General features: G+C 41.3%; 1 protein-coding gene across 1 annotated transcript in view; it reads right to left on the bottom strand.

The window, feature by feature from the left end:
• Positions 1 to 17,675, bottom strand: part of arap2 (ArfGAP with RhoGAP domain, ankyrin repeat and PH domain 2) — a gene marked incomplete at both ends in the record, with an annotated part of 239,703 nt that overhangs the window by 169,496 nt on the left and 52,532 nt on the right. The window contains 1 exon segment of the mRNA XM_080741531.1: positions 12,546 to 12,652. Within this exon segment, the coding sequence (XP_080597657.1) occupies positions 12,546 to 12,652 (107 nt within the window).

The following is a 17,675-nucleotide window of genomic DNA, read 5'->3' as shown; positions in this document are numbered from 1 at the left end:
TGAAGTATTTAAAAATGTTTTTCAAAATAGTGAAAAAAAGGTAAAGAAGTTAAGGCATAAGGCATAAGACCTGGATCATAATAGGGCCCATGGTCTTTTGAATAAAATGTCATTTCGTTTTAGTCATCTGAATTGTTTTAGTCTACGTTTAGTCCTCTAAATATCAGTCGACTAAATCTATTTTTTTTTTCTTGCAAACCACTGGATCTCTTCTTCATTAGTCCCTCCCTCACATTTTAGTCATTTTTTATTTGTTGACGAAATTGCCAATATATTTAGTCTTAGTTATCATCATAGTCTTTAGACATCTTAGTTCTTATTACGTTTGTCGGTGAAAAAAGTTATTCGACGGACATTTTTTTTCTTCATAGTTTTTAGTCGACGAAACGAACACTGGAAAAGATAGATGGATAGATAGATACCTTTATTATCCCACAGGGGAAATTCAGTTGCCCAGAGGCAGCACAGCAGTTAAGGTTACAAGTTACAGAGAAGTAAGAAAAAGAAAAAGAGTACTGTAGTATACAGTCCAAAGAGCAAGCACAAAAAAAGATAAATAAAACATAAAGTGTCGAAAGCTATTGCAAAAAGAGAAGAATTAAAGTGACCACGAAACATTCAACGCTCATAAGTGACACGTCACACACACAAAAAAGCTATACTCGAGCAAACTTAGCAAACAGTGCCAAACAAAAGAGTGCACATAACAGTCCCTGCTAGTCAATGCAGTCATGCAACACAAGTATCGCACCGCCATATCAACACCGCAATAATACACAGTACAACCAACACAACCCAATAGTGCAGGGCCTGAAAAAGTGACCAAAGTCAGTGCAAATAAGTCAAGAATATATATATATATATATTTTCCTTTTAAAGCAATAATGGGAGCCACAGCAAGACGCCACAGCAACCCAATGCTACTTATTAACGGTGGACGACCGCAAATGAGTGCTAAGATGCTGGATGTTCTCTGTCCGCCACGCCTGAATGTGCCCTTAATGCACACAACATGCCCGCATGTTTTGCGTTTGGTTAACCTGTTTACTGCACATGCAGGGAGGGAGAGAGAGAGAGAGAGAGAGAGAGAGAGAGAGAGAGAGAGAGAGAGAGAGAGAGAGAGAGAGACCTGTCTTTCATTAGCGTTTCTATTTTAATGCTGAGGCTTATTCTGTCATTTGTCAACGCTTCTCTTCCCTCTGTAGTTTACAAGTACAACTTGCAGATCCTGTCAGAAAAGAAAGAAAAAAAAATCCACCCACGCTAATTGACGTCTCTCTGTTGGTGAGCAGCAGATGCAGCGGATGGTTGTGATTGAATACAGCATAATTTACTATTTATGGTTATTTACTCTGCATCCCGAAAGTGACAGAGAAACCTGAGCTCACAAACAAATACAAAATGAAGCAAATTATGTGTTACTTTAATGCAGGACATGGTAGTCATCATCATAAGGCCCAAGCTGTAATCAGCTGTCAGCGCCGCTCATTGAATAAGCGTTCCTAATCAGATCATGCATTTCTACCGACCAGTTCTCACACAAGGTGGTCCTTTTATGGCTCCCTCCTACACTCGATCTCGGCGACACCAATGCCACCACACGCACGCACGCACGCACGCACACACACACACACACACACACACACACACACACACACACACACACACACACACACACACACACACACACACACACACACACACACACACACACACACACACACACACACACACACACACACACACACACACACACACACAGCTGCTGGCAAGGCTTCGCTCTTGTAGACCAGTGTTAATGTTGATAGCAAATTCTGATTTAGTCTTAATAGACCCTCCAGAAAAATGTCAAAAATTCCTGCATAATCATCAACCAAATGGCGCAGATTATGCGGGGGTCACATATTTTCAAAAAGGCAGCATAATCGCATTTTTCGGAACTACCCGCATATTTCACCTCACAAAATCACATAAACCCCCGCATCTTTTCACATAATATGCACAACGTTCTGCGTATTTCGCATGTCACATATTTGTCACATACTTTTTGAATATTCCGCAACTTTTTGCAATTAAACATAAAATCACATAAAACCCAGCATATTTCCTCGCAAAAAAGGATTTTTGCCCGCAAAATCAATCAATCATAATCAATTTTTTGTCTGCATCAAGGATTTTTGCCCGCGTTTTTTCTGGAAGGTCTATCTTAAAGGTGATACACCATGAAATTTAACTTTTCCTATTTTAAAACCTTTTTTTGGGGTCCCACTAGCACCTTCTATCCTCACAAAGTCCCATTTCAGACCGTTGTGTCTTTCTCTGGTTTTGGGAAGGTGGAGGTTAAAAACATCCCACAGGTTCTCAAAACAGGCTGTCCAGATTTGCTGCCGTCGATGACGTCATCGACAGCCGTTTTTGAAGATTTTTTTTTTTTTTCCAAAAAGATTTTTTTTTCCAAAAAGATTTTTTTTTTAAATGCATGGTGAATCACCTTTAAGGTCTTTGCACACTGCTGCGTTTTTTCGGCCGAATATCGGAGTGAATTTTGGAGCACGTAAATAAAAAAAATCGATCTCACGTTAAAGGAGTAGTTCACCCCCAAAATGACTTTTTTTCTATTGATTACTCAGGCCATGGAGAGTAGAGTTCAATAATATTTTTAGTTTTTTGTCACATTCCTAAGACAAAAATGTGATAACAATAAATGTACCCCCATTGATTCCGGATGGTGACCCGTTTCGAAACGGGTCACCATCCGGAATCAATGGGGGTAAATTTACTCGAATCAAAATTTTGTCAATTAAGCTGACATTATGCAGTATCGTGGGTTAATTATTCCTACATATTAAAGAGGTTATTTCAATCGGCGATCGTTAACGTAAATGCGCTTGATTCATGTAATTTTTGTTTGATTGAGGTATTTACAGTAGTACATCATTCAGCCTATTCCTCCTCTTTGATTCAGTCAATTTCATTCTGGTTTATATTTTGGAAATAAAATGTGAGATCAACCTATGCCTATTTGTGTGCATTCCTTTGCTAATTTGTGACATTTGTATGTGTGAATGTAAATTAGTTTGACGTGCAGACTGTTCTATTGACAATTATACTGTAGCCTCAGTGTTATTTTCAAATGTTTTTATTAATACCATTTGGCGAGGCTAAATGTTGAGTGTTTCTTTTGTTTCGTTTTATATTCTATTATAGGCTATACCACGCCGAAGCCTGCTATGACCAACTTCAAATTCCAAAAGAGCTCCCGACCCAGATCTCCCATACTCCTGGCTCCAACAACAGGTATGAGGTATGCCAAGGGATACAGGATAGCAGGACATGCAACTTACAGTATGTAAAAAGTGCTGTTTTCAGTTTCCAAAATGTTACATGAAATATTTGATAAATGGTCTGAAGTAGGCCTAATGTAAAGTAAGTCTGTGGTAGGCATATATGACAAATTATCAAGAATGCCATATGCCAATGTTAAAGACGAGTTTATAAAATAATATAGGCTTCCCTTGGCTTAGAACATACCGGTAGGCTATTTTGGCCGTGAGTGGCCAGTGATAATCTGTAGGCTGGCGTCGATGTTTTTATGTAGGCCTATAGCTTAATGGCATGTCATTCTTGCACAAATCATGACGAGAAAAAAAATAAAGATGCATTGTTTTGGTGGCATTATATATAGGCTCTGATAAGTTGTTACACAATCGGGCAGTAGGTAGCCTTCATAATAAATACATACCAAGTCGTGTATTTGTGGCTGATATGCCTACAAGAGTAAATAAATTATAGGCGTATTAACAAAAACGATGTTTTAACATTTATATAATTATAGAGAATATTTGTGTGTTTATTTATGTCCTCACTCATTTTAATAGCTCTGGATTAAGCGTCTGCTAAATGTACATTGTAACCTGGGTTTGTATAATAGTTTTATTTTGTAAAAATGTTTATACGCCGTTGTACAAAGAAAACCGATCTACAAGCTAACAGTGCGTCGCATTGTATATGCTCTGGGTAACTATTGTGGTGTGCATGCAGCATATCAGTTTCATCAGAAGTCGGCCACGCCCCCCAAAACGTTATCATTTATTTTAAAATAAATTTCGACAAAACGCATATGATGGTGATTGAAAGGCACATTTTTAACTAGCGATAGTGTGGCCGGGTCAGGGTACACTGGGGTTGATGACGAGTATTGTGGGTGGGCCCCTGGCGTCAGCGCGAATTTCAGCGCAGCCAGAGGACAGCTGGAACACACTTCCGTGAGAGACGGCAGCAACAAACTTTTCCCGAGGGACACACGTCCCGAATGCGTGCGGAATTGATATTACGCTGGCGAGTTGGAATTGCAGTTTACTCCTGCACTAACGCTAAAAGACGTATAGGTTGTCTGTCATCTTTCGTCTAGTTTGACTTGTTGATTGCGTCGTATTCTCTAGGGAGAAAAGTCGCCAGCCGAAACAGGGACGGGAGAGACGGCGTCTGTGAGAGCTGTGTGTAAAACACAGCGCGCCGTGGTCCATGGTGGCGTGTCGCACGCCGGGTGTCAATTCAGTTATTGAAATGTAAGTCTCTGTCTTGCTCTATGGCTGTGTGTGGCTACTGGGTTATGGTTACGATATGTACTGTTATTCTGAGTAACTAAATGGGACAACATGTTTGTGGTTCTGTCTAGTGCACAGCACATGAAGCGTGAAGCCACGTTGAGTTTCGAGTGTGAGTCAATCAGCTGTTTTGTGTCTCGGTGAGTCCGTGGCTCATTCATATGCATGCGCGCTGCAATGTATGATAATGATAATGGGTTCATAAATGGTCAATGTGCTGTGGTGTTTATTATGATTATTTCTGTGCCATTACAGGTGGTGATCATCCGTGGTCACTGCTTTAAGTTTTGCTATTTAGTTAGAAACGGGTTTGTTAGGGTGAAGTTTGATTTATTGTTTATTAAGTTCCATCTGTCTCGAGTCTTATTGTTTGTATTGGGAATTGTGATTAATGCACTGTAGCTGAGATTCTTATTATTGAAATGTACTATTACTTCTATATTTTTATATTGTGATATCATTAATAAAGCTTATATATTTTAATATAAAGTCGTTGTATTGCCTGTTACATGCCCGACGCCTCTTGTCACAATAGGAACCATAAAGTATTCATGAAAATGTTAATTAAGGTTAGAACACGAAAGGGGAAAATGAATGGGATCCAATGAAGAACAATTATTTTTGCAACCGGCCAGGGGGGAAAACAGCGCAACTAGCGGCCAATCATAGGAAGTTTTACTTCCGTATTGGAGTCATTTTAAATCGGCAGAACTATGCCCCTGATTCGGCCTGAACGAAGTGTACATTAATTACCCTACTTTCCTTTACTTCGCTTCAAAAGAGGTGACGTGGGTCTTCTCAACGAGCCCTAACTGCATGCACTAAAGCAGTGGTTCTCAACCTTTTCAGGCCGCGACCCCCAAAATAATCAGATTTTAACTGGGGATCCCCCACCCCGACGACATTAAGAGATTTTGTAAAACACGGTTTTATTGTGAAATAGCAGATCTACATGCACACAACGGTGTGCATGTAGATCGGCTATTTTCACAATTTCGGCCACTAATATTTGACAATTTGGAGAATGTTTCATTTCAGAGGTATTAAAAAGTCCTTAAATTGTCACTTTGGTACCCTCTATACCGGGGGTCAGCAACCCGTGGCTCTAGAGCCGCATGCAGCTCTTTAGCGCCACCCTAGTGGCTCCCTGGAGCTTTTTAAAAAATGTATGAAAAAAAATGTTTTAAAGATTGTTTTTATCGTCACTGTCACGTTTTTTCTTTTTTTTTTTTTTTTTTCGCAAAGTAAAGCCCTGCTTCATCATACAAGACTGACGCACAAAAGTAGTGAAAACAGCAGATCTACAAGCACACAACGCCTCGCAGTGCGAGGCGTTGTGTGCTTGTAGATCGGCTGTTTTCACTAGTTTCATTCATTTTTTAAATGATAAATACAGAACAACGTTTTGGACATACAAGGTTTCCACCCGACAACGACGATATATAAGGCTTTTATAATTGTTTGCGGCTCCAGACAGATTTTTTGTTTGTTTTTTTGGTCCAATATGGCTCTTTCAACATTTTGGGTTGCCGACGCCTGCTCTATACACTTAAACGTTATGTTGGTTTGTTTACCGTTGAGTGAGAAAACAATGTTGCACATTAAGTTAATCATCCGGGGACCCCCCAAAATAATTTGGGGACACCCCCGGGGGTCCCGACCCACAGGTTGAGAACCACTGCACTAAAGTACATTAATGCTCTACGCATTCTTGCACTTTAACAAGTTTAACTTGAAGCCGGTCTCGCCTCACCTCACCACACAAACATGTTTAACTTGAAACCGGTCTCGCCTCACCTCACCACACAAACACAAGACCCTGGCTGGTCTCAGTCCCATTTACTCCACTAATGACATTCTTCTCCTCTTGTTGCCACAGTGGGACCGGACTGTCTGTCCATTTAGCAGCGGTACGGCCAAAGTGAGTCTCTCTGGCTTAACGTCATTAGGTGAGCTTCTGTCTAATCCCCGCCATGAGCAGGTAAGTCTACGTTCCCAGGGCAGCCCAATCGATTTCCTCCAAGGTGAGCAAGAGCAGCAACGGAAAGAAAAAGAAAAAGAAGAAAAGAAAAAAAAGGACTTTGGGTAGCCACCTCATCAGAACTATTTGTGGAAGAAGGGGGAGCTCATTTTGATTCCCTTCTAATTTTACCGCCAAATCGCAATTACATCCAGCGTATTAACAATTGCGGGTCAATGCCGGGACCATTAAGAGCTGAGACAAAGAGATCGATCGTATATATAATACACAGGTGGAGGAGCGAGGTAAAAAAAATAAAAAATACAAATATTCAAACAAATCTTTACAGTAAAGCAGGGGGAAGAGAAGCGTGTGAGAGAGATAGAAGAGGGAGAAGGAGAAAATAATGAGTTGACCAGACGTAAGAAACAAGACGTGGGTTTGCCTAGGCATCTGTAACGGTTGTTTTTTTTAAATGGGCTATTAAAGCATTTAGGCCTAGAATTGTTTCATGCTTTAACTAATGAAAAATAGCAGATATACAAGCTCACGGCACAGCGCGGCACCGAGTGCCGTGCCGTGAGCTTGTAGATCTGCTATTTTTGAATATATCTTTTTAAAATGCGAACATTTGTAACTCAAATATTTGCTTCTGGGGGTCCCTGGAACTAAATATTTTGAAATGTGGGTCCGTGGCCAAAAACATATCATTTTGGGGGTCAAGGACATGAAAAGGGTTGAGCACCACTGACATAGAAACATAGGTTTTTCAAAAAACCTTAGAAAGATTTAGAAGACACTTATAGAATCGGGTCAAAATATTCAAAAATATCAGATCTACAAGCTCGTAGCGTGAGCTTGTATATCTGCTATTTTTTAATAGTTAAAGCATAAAATAATGCGTACCCGATCTAAATGAGTTAAAGCACAAACAAGCAGAGTGCTCATTGATTGTGGACCCTGAGGGAGTTGGGGGGCGGTGGTGGTGGGGGAGAGAGGCTTGTTCTATGCTCTCAAGGGGAATCGTTAAAAGAAAATTTTTGATCAATAATTAGCAATTCTATTACAGCCGTTCCTTCACACTCGGCGCACAGGAAAACTACATGTATTGTACTGAGAATGTGTTACTGTGTTTATCCATATGCATATGTATGTGTTTGTGCGTGCATATTTGTGCACACGTAAAGTATAGGTGTACTAAAGAGTCACTACCTCTGAGTAGGGCTGTCAAAATTATTACATAATCGTCTAATCGTGATTTTTGGACATAATCGTGATTCATTTTCATAATCGTCATAATCGTTTCCATGTTGAAAAATGTTCATATATTTAAATAAAAGGTCAAAAATAGTGGAAATAGCAGATCTACAAGCTCACAACGCGTCGCATCGCGACGCGTTGTGAGCTTGTAGATCGGCTATTTCCACAATCAATGTTCATTTTTAAGTATAAAGTTGTCAAATATGTCAGTAATTATGTGTCATATCTACCATGTGCAACTTAAAAGCAGAAATGCAGGGTTCGAGTTATGTGGGTGCCAGTAGGGGCTTAGCCCCCATAGATAAAGTCTGGGACCCCATAGTCAAAAACCCCTATGGGGTCTCTTTTTTTCCCAAGTGTGTTTTTTTTTTTTTTTTTTTTTTTAATTATTTTTTTTTTACTGACAGTCCCACATATCATACCTAAATGTCCAAATAGATAAACGTATTCCCACCATACATTGCCGGCAAATATCGAATTTTCACACAAGGATTTTCAGTTTCACAGTGCAAGGAGTGCAGTTAACATAGGTGCAATACAGCCAGCCGCCTGCACTGTTTGTAGCGGGGGCGCTAGCGAGATAGAGATAGTTGAGAGGACTGAATTTTGCACAGTGAGGAAGAAGAGAGACGAACGCTCCGTGCAGTGAGCAGCTGAGGAGAGGGGACTGGAGTGGACTAGTGGAGGAGAATACGTTGAATCTTGTCTTCATTTTACAATGTGAAGTTAATTTGAGCAACACAGCACTGTTTGTGTTTAGTGGACACACATACTGTACACATGCTGTTACCCAAACCACGCATGCACACCCACATTAATAAATAATTATGAGAATAAAAGTAGGCTATGTAATCATTATTAAAATTATAATCATTATAGGCTTCACTAAATGGTCAGTCCATAAATGTAGGCCTATTTGCAAATGGAAAGGGGGGAAAACAGCTCGTTTACAATTCACTTTTGCTACCTCTGAAAGAAGTAAATATCATGGAATTAAATTTATATTGGAGGTGAGTGAGAAAGGGAACAAATATTGATGGTTAAACTTAAAACTTAAAAGTAAGACTGAACAATGACATCACACCGTTTAATCCTACTATTAAACGGAGGGAAGTAGGGGTGCTGGGGGTGCGGCCGCACCCCCTCCCCCACGTCCCACCGCACCCCCTAAAGGGGGGTTGGGGGGAAAATATTGCCGATCGGCAAGTAGAGGCTCTGACATCAGTGGCGTGAAGTAGGAGCTATTGGCTACTTCTATTTCCAGTACAATTTCAAAATAAACATGTGTTGAATGTTCGATTGTATAGACAAAACAAAAAGAAAGGCTCTTGTTTTGAAATGTGCTTCTGGGCACTGTTCAGAGAGGAAATGGCTTTCAAAGGACTTCCCTTTTAACTTGTCTGTCTGAACGTCTGTCTCTCCGTGCGTAACTGACTCGGTGGATTATAACAATATGGCCATAAAGGAATATACAGAACACCAAGACAACACAACCTAGGCATTAAACATCACCCTCTGCTAGCCCTGGCGTCCTCACTGGTGAGTCATGGGCTCGTGGCTATAGACTTGTAATGATGAATGAATGCTATGTTATGCTGCTGTGCTGCCTGGCTAGGCTAACGTTTGGGCTAGCTAGTGGCTAATGGCTATGGTGTACCAGAACCATCGCCAATGAAGCCTGGGTTTCCGAGGCTAGCTGTTTCCTAACACTGGGGTCTGGACCGATGTGGCGGACACGTTGTATGGGTCACAACGCACTGAACACAGTGCGAAGCAACTCGTTGTGAGCTTGTACATCTGCTATTTTCACTACTTGTTTGGTACAAGGTAGTAATGTCTCTTGGTTCACGGGCTAAAAAGTTTGGGAACCATCATACTTGCTGTTGTAGACAGGTTCACGGGCTAAAATGTTTGCTTGCTGTTGTAGACAGTGGTGTAAAGTAACTAAGTAGATTAACTGAGCTCTGGGAACTGAATGATTTTATGAAACTGGCACTTGTTGTCTGACTGTTGGTACCAAGAAATCCAGACTATATACCGAAAAATACCTGATTTAATATGATTTAATATAGGAAAATACTCGTTTTAGCCGACTTTAGACCCGAAAAATAGGGCCCCCATAACTATGGGGGCCACCCCCATAACTATGGGGGCCCTATTTTTCGGCGGCGCCTTCAGCGCCGCTAGAGGGACCCCATAGCTCTCGGAGTATAACTCGAACTCTGCAGAAATGTAATTGTCAACTACAAAAACACAATTAAATCGTTAATTGCCAATTATTTGAGCGACAATTAATCGTCATGTAAAATGTCATATCGTGACAGCCCTACCTCTGAGTATAGTTTTTGGCCAAATAAGTTTGTTCTATCTGAGAGGAGAATTAGTTTTCCACTTGACTTTCCGCCCCCAAAATGTATCATTAACCTAAAGTCAACCTATGTTATAGTGCTATTCAGTTAAATTGTGAATATACTGTAACTAGACACAAAATCTAAGTAAACAACAGATGGTGTGTGGCAGGACACCATATTTCGGTGTCATTCGAGACCTTGGCTTCTAAGAACCAAAAGGCTTTTTGGAAGACTTTGCTTCCAATTCACATATACAGTACGCTAGTGAATTATATGTCCCTGGTTCGATTCTGGAAGGAGACGTTTGGTGTCTGTCTTTCCCCGTCTCTGCCTATTTAAAAAGATCTGCGTCTTAAAAGGTTAGAACAAGGCCTGGATTAGGCACAAAGACAGAAAGGCCAATCTGATACAACAAAATAAATTCCTTCTCTACCAGTGACATGATGACTTATCTCACCATGAGACTCCATGCAAGCAGAGATTAAACAGAAATATTATTTGCCCTTGACGATCAATAACTGTTTTGGATGCTTTATGAGACATGATTATTGAGATTAAAACTGACTATGGTACAGTAGGAGGCTAAGTGTGTTTCTGAATGACACATTGGGACCCAAAAGGAGAAGATAATGAATCTAGGAAGAATAAAAAAATACAGTGCATCATGATATCCTACAGTTTACGGTTTACAGTTTAGGCATTTAGCAGACGCTTTTAATCCAAAGCGATTTACAATAAGCAGATAAAAAAAATATCACAATAATAAACAAGATTAAATGTCAGTACATCAACAGCAATATAACAAATGCAAATGAATATCTATCTACAAAAACAATATAATCTGTAAAGAAAAATAAAATACTAAAAAAGCGACTCATACTCATACTCTGTCAGTGTACTATTAAGTGTAGAAACAGACCATTACGGATCCATGTTTAGTTTGTTTACACTGTAAGAGTTGATCGCACAGGGTGCGTGTCGATATTTCGACATAACATTTGTTCAACGTCCCAGTATTTCAACGTGGGTGAATGTTAACTTAACGAACCCAAACCCTGACCTCAGTAACACACAACGCTAGTGAGTAGCTAACCTGCAGACGCTGGTGAACCTCCCATAGTCAAAGTTATAAAATATATCCACAAGTTTCCAACATCCCATCGTGCATTGCGCAGAAATTGGACGGAGCTTCCGGCGCCGCAGCCGAGTGTGATCTACAAGCTCACAACGGCTGCATCTGCGACGCGACGTGAGCTTGTATGTCTGCTGTTAACCGGAAGTGTGGTGCAGTGTGGTGCAAAACATTCTCCAGTAAATTCCCGCGGAAAGAGGTGGATATATACAGTATATGAATTCTGAGGTGAAGACATCAAACTATGATTTTTGATCAACTCAATTGATCACACCAATAGCCCAAATCTGATCACCTGATAGAGCAAAAAGAGGTGGTCACCCACCCCTGCATTAGAGCCATATCCACCTGTTTCTGTGGGAATCTACTGTAGAATTATGTGTGGGACACATCCAGTAAGCATGTAGAAAACAGCTGAGAACAGCTGACATACAAGCTCACGTCACGTCGCAGATGCGACAGCTGTGAGCTTGTAGATCGCCTTGGCTGCCGACGCCGGAACTGCCGCCCACCTGCTTGTGCAATGCACGATGGGACATAGGAAACTTGTGGATGGTAACACATGATAGTGTACACCTCTGAGTGCTTAACCTGTGAATCTGCCGTAATTGTCTCTCTCTGTCTCTAATTGTCTCTCTCTGGTCGCTTTAAAGGTGATATACCATGCATTTAAAAAGTATTTATGTCATATTGTTTATGTCCCAAAAACGTTTTTCAAAAGGTTTGAGGCTAAATTGCTACTCCTGAATAGAGAGCCTCTCATTTTTGAAATCTTTTCGAAAAAAAAGTTTTTTTGAAAAAAAAAAAAAAAAAACAGCCAATGATGACGTCATAATCGGCAGCAAATCTGGATAGCCTGTTTTGAGAACCCGTGGGATACTTTTAACCTTCGCCTTCTCAAAACCAGAGAAAGACACAACGGTCAGAAGTCACTATAGCACCTTCTATCTATCTATCTATCTAAAAAAAGGTTTTAAAATAGGAAAAGTGAAATTTCATGGTGTATCACCTTTAATGATTGCTTTGTCGTGCAGGAGTGGGAAGAGAGGGTGAAGAGTGAAGACCCAAAACTCGTGCACACGAGAAACGTAAGCACACACACACACACACACACACACACACACACACACACACACACACACACACACACACACACACACACACACACACACACACACACACACACACACACACAGAACACGCAGACGAAACACAAAGATGGGAGATCCACGCACCAGAAGTTCTTGAACGGCGTGCTGATTTCAAAACCACGTCGATCCACACCTTTGATATGGGCAGCCGTCAGTTCCACCTCAGTAATGGCCAACCCTGCTTTATAATCCTATTGAGAAAGGGGGGTGGGGGGGAGAGAGAGAGAGAGAGAAGAAGTGAATTATTTATTGATTGTTTGATTAGCTATTTGACAGCTTGATCGACTCCATTCATTAATTAGTCATACATCCATGCATTTATCTTTGTAATTATCGAACACGAGAGGTTTGAGATGATGGAGGGTGACAGAATGACACATGACAGGGATGGAGCCTTATACAATCCGATGAAGCAAGTGGCAGGTCCATCAAAGAGCATTATGGATAAGGCCCATTATCTTTTTTTTTTTTTTTTACAGTGGCTCTATATCCGGGCCAACAATCTCATCGTTATTACGGTGCCAGGAGTTAAAGGTCATTGACGATTCACAAAGGGCTGCACTGGAACCAGATAGGGATGGGATGATATGCGATATTATCGTATATCGTGATAAAAAAACACTCACGATAATCGTATCGTGGAGATTTAATATATCGTGATATCGTCCTCCATCATGCACTGGTATCAATTCACCTTTTTGCTGAGCTGCATATTCGGTACCATTTAAACCCTCTATTGGCAAAAGGTACTTATAATATACATACTTGATACAGTCTTTTTTTCACTTTCTATCAAATGTCTTTGCCAAAAAATAGCCGATCTACAAGCTCACAACGCGTCGCATAGCGACGCGTTGTGAGCTTGTAGATCTGCTGTTTTTTGGTAAATGTTCCGCCCCAGGATAATGGATTTTGATTATCGCGATAATATCGTAAATCAAGATTTCTTTTGTCACAATAATCGTGATATGACATTTTCACATTATCCCATCCCTAGAAGTGGAGAAGCAATTTCTTGCCCATTTGTTCAGGTCAACATTTACTTGGTCTGTAATCAATTCCTCGTCTTCCATGAAAACTGCATCAACCCTCGATCGTTGCCACCGCTCACAGTAGATTAGGTAATTATTAAGAAAGAAAAAAATTGGGGGTATCGCAACCTAAGTAGAGCCCTTCAACCGCGTTTAACAACTTAAACTAGGGGTGTCGAACTCATTTTGGGGTGAGGGCCGCATTGGATGAAAGGCGACTTGATGAGGGCCGAACCAGTCGCGGATCGGATGGCATGCACACTCGCGCACATGTTCGCTCTGTTTTTCTTCCTGTCGTCTCAGCCACTGCTATAGCTAGCAGTATAGCAGTATATCATTTTACAAATTGTGTTCATTATTAAGTAAAATAGCTACTTTCATTATTGGTATTACAGTTGCAGTTAGGTACGAGAGATGCTATTTGTTTAAAGGAGTAGTTCATCCCCAAAATTACTTTTTTTTTCTTTGATTTCTCACGCCATGGAGACTTGAGTTCAATATATTTTTATTTTATTTGTCGCATTACTAAGACAAAAATGTGATAATAGTACACTTCCCCCCATTGATTCCGGATCCATCCGGAATCAATAGGCATGCATTTATTGTAATCAAATTTCTGTTTTAGGAATGAGTCTCCATTGGCTCCATGGCATTTTGGGGGTGAACTACTCCTTTAAGAAGTGCCAATAAGAATAAACCATTTGATAATAGAATAATTCAATTCCTGATAGTCTCTGCTATAATTTGTAAATGGCTAAAAAAATATTATTGATGCAGGACAATCATTATTTTTTATTGTATTTTATAATAAAAAATAATAAAAGTAATGAACAATAATGGCATATTCAGAAAATATCTGAATAATAAAACTTTTACATTTTATTAATATTATATTTTTTAAATAAGTTATTTTCTTAACAACATTAATTTCCATGTCTAATATGTGTAATCTTTGAGTACAGTTCCAATATTGTAGGTATGTTTAGGTATTATTCATAGCCAGACCCCCCACCCCATTCCTAGCAATGCTGTCATCTCCAAAGAGAGAGAGAGAGCTGGTCACTTAACATTCCAATCAATCAACTCAATCACTGCCAGGTGGGAGAAACCTAGCCTGCTGTGAGCAGGCAATAGTTAGGTTAATTCTTAAAACAATCATAACTCTTGACAGGAATGGGCTAGAGACTTACCTTTTTCCCCTAAATGCTCAGAAATGTATGCTCTACAAGCCTGGGGCCGGAATGAATCATCTCGCGGGCCGGATCCGGCCCGCGGGCCGTATGTTTGACATCCCTGTGACTTAAACCCTACTTCAGGGGTCTTCAACAGGGGGTCCTCAGTTACTACAGGGGGGGCCGCCAAATCCTTGTGTCCTTATTTTAAATGAACAACTTGAACCCTCGCATCCCTATTCTCTTAAGAACTTTAGCCAAAAGCTGATCTATAGTCGGGGGCCTTAGGGAGAATGGTAATTTCGTGCTAATCAATCTAAAAGCTCCAACTTTTGTGCAGATGTAGCCCAGGGCATGCTCTAATGATTTAGCTAGGGCGCCCGAGTCGGCGACCTTCGGGGTCGCCACAGCGGCCAAATCAAGTTGGGCTCCGAGCATCGACTTTCTATACAGGAGGAAAATACCCAGAAAAACATTTTTTTCTGGTTATTTAAGTAAGATTTGAGGGGTCTAACTAAGGGTTTGTCATGATGCTGAATCTATTGCAAGCATTTGTTTTGTACAAAAAAACATTCCTTGGGCTACAAATGGCAACAGAAAACAATGGTTTAGTCATGAAAAGTGGTGATCATTTTGTGATGATCACTTTTCATGAGTTTCATCAGTTTTGTGGGCGTCTTCTGGGGCCATTTGTAGCCCAAGTTAAATCATTAGAGCAAGTCCTGGGCTACATCTGTGCAAAATGTGGCGCTTTTAGACTGATTAGCACGAAAAAACCCTAAGGCCTCAGACTACTACAAGCTCTCAACACCTCGCAGCGTGAGGCGTTGAGAGCTTGTAGATCTGCTATGTTTGGCAAATAGGTTTGGTGTAGAGATAAAAAAAGAGCAGACCAAGTAGAGAGTGAAAGGTCAAGTTTACTAAGTATCAACGATTTAAGATTTTAAGTGGTTATAAGTGTCAAACAAGTCTATGAATCTATCTATGAAATCGATGAGAATCTCAATCACACATTTATACATTATGTAGAGGGGGTCCCTGCTTCATCTCCCTCTCAGCTAAGGGGTCCTTGGCCTGAAAACGTTGAAAACCCCTGCCCTACTTAGTTTGCAGAATTTCAAAGGGCTTCTGTTTTTGATTGATGCTAAATAGCTTTGCCGAAAATCGCAGGTCGTCGAGCTCACAACGCGTTGCAACGGGATGCACTGCGAGCTTGCAGATCAGCTTTTTTTTGGGGGGGGGACAAATGTTAGACCATAAAAAGTTTCAAATGGTAAAAATGATGACACCTCCGTGGGTAATGCAACCTAAGTAGAGCCCTAGAACCATGTTAAGGGTCCCCAAAAAACAAACGGTCTCTCTCACCTACCTTTACCCCGGGAAGGGACCCTCTCTAATGAGGAGAGATCCACATGAAGCCTCATTAAAGTCACTCTACGGTTCTGGTGCGCTACTAGTTGAACGTCACCTGACGTAATGAAAACTAACGAACGCCACAGAAACACACTCAGTGGAGGGACAACACAATTCTCTCTCTGCCTATTTTCTGTTGGCCTCCACGTGATCAGAGAAGAACAGGAATAAAAATGTCGACAGGTTCGCTCACAGACCGCTATGGACAGGTGGAAATATGGACCTGCTGTGTGTGTGTGTGTGTGTGTGTGTGTGTGTGTGTGTGTGTGTGTGTGTGTGTGTGTGTGTGTGTGTGTGTGTGTGTGTGTGTGTGTGTGTGTGTGAGAGAGAGAGAGAGAGAGTGAGTGTGAGAGAGAGAGAGAGAGAGCGCGAGCTTAGTGAGATCTTGTTAAAAAAAGCTAAAACTAAACTGAGCTCAGCTGTCTTAGTTTTGCGTCCGTGTGTGTGTGTGTGTTCTGGAGGGCTGATCCAGAGAGAGACGGGATAGGAGCAGCACCATCGCCCTCATCATCACAGTCCCTCCCCTCTCGCCCTCTCCCGTCTTCCCTCTTCAGTGAAAGCAGCTTAGCAGAGCATTTTCTATAGCCTCAAGCACCATGACACAAATGGAGCGAGAGACAGGCGGGGAGAACGCGCGCGCACGAAAACACACACACTGCACTGCAACGGCAAGGGATGAAAGAAGGGGGCTGAGATAGAAAGAGAGAGAGAGAGAGAGAGAGAGAGAGAGAGAGAGAGAGAGAGAGAGAGAGAGAGAAAGACAGAGAAGTGTAATAATCCTTCCTCAGAGTGGCGGAGACGAGTCACGCACAGGGAAGACAGACGGGCGAAAATAAAAGCATCTCGGCCCAATATGCCATGACAGTCAGTTCTATTTCATCCCTGCGTGAGTCCTGACTGCCAGGGGCAGCGCTTCAAGCTCCAAATCTTCCGCTTTGGCGCCCGTACAGACCGAGCGCTTACAGTACACCAAACAAAGTCACAAGTGACCCCTGGAAAGAAGTTATAACTTACAGTGTCGTCGGAGAGGATGTGTTCTTTTTTCATCTTCTTGCTTTGCATGTCTACTACTGTGGCAGCGTTAACTGATGATTCGTTTAAGTTGCGACCACACGCTCGTCGTAGCGGAGCACTCGTCCTTCATAGACGAGCTACCCCCTCTCCAGAGAGGGAATGTGATGAGAGGACCACAAATGGAAATACGTTCTTAGGACTTTGTTGTGTTTATCATTGAACTGATGTGACCTTGTGGGTTGTTTTGCATTTCAAACAAACAAAACTAAAACTAAACTCGCACTGATGGCTACCTTTTGTCGGTGAAGGCAGTGTCCTTGTTCCCTCTCCCAGCATACGGTACTTTTTTTTTAACAGTTAGCAACAGTGATCTCTTTACTGGACAAACTTTAGTAGAGTGCATCAACTGGTGTAGTAGACATTAAATGATTTAACAGTCAAGGTGTAATCGTACAGTAACTACCTTGGCTTGCATGGTTTCCTCCGCCATTGGCGTGTCAATGTGTGAAATACATGTTGAAGCTGACTGGCCTTGTGGTTAGAGTATCCGCCCTGAGACTGGGAATTCGGAGTTCGATCCCCGG

The sequence above is a fragment of the Nannobrachium achirus genome (genome assembly GCF_963921795.1).
Source record: "Nannobrachium achirus genome assembly, chromosome: 14".
Classification (NCBI taxonomy): Eukaryota; Metazoa; Chordata; class Actinopteri; order Myctophiformes; family Myctophidae; genus Nannobrachium; species Nannobrachium achirus.
The sequence above is the reverse complement of the archived record's forward strand: the minus strand, read 5'-3'. Positions and strand labels throughout refer to the sequence as shown.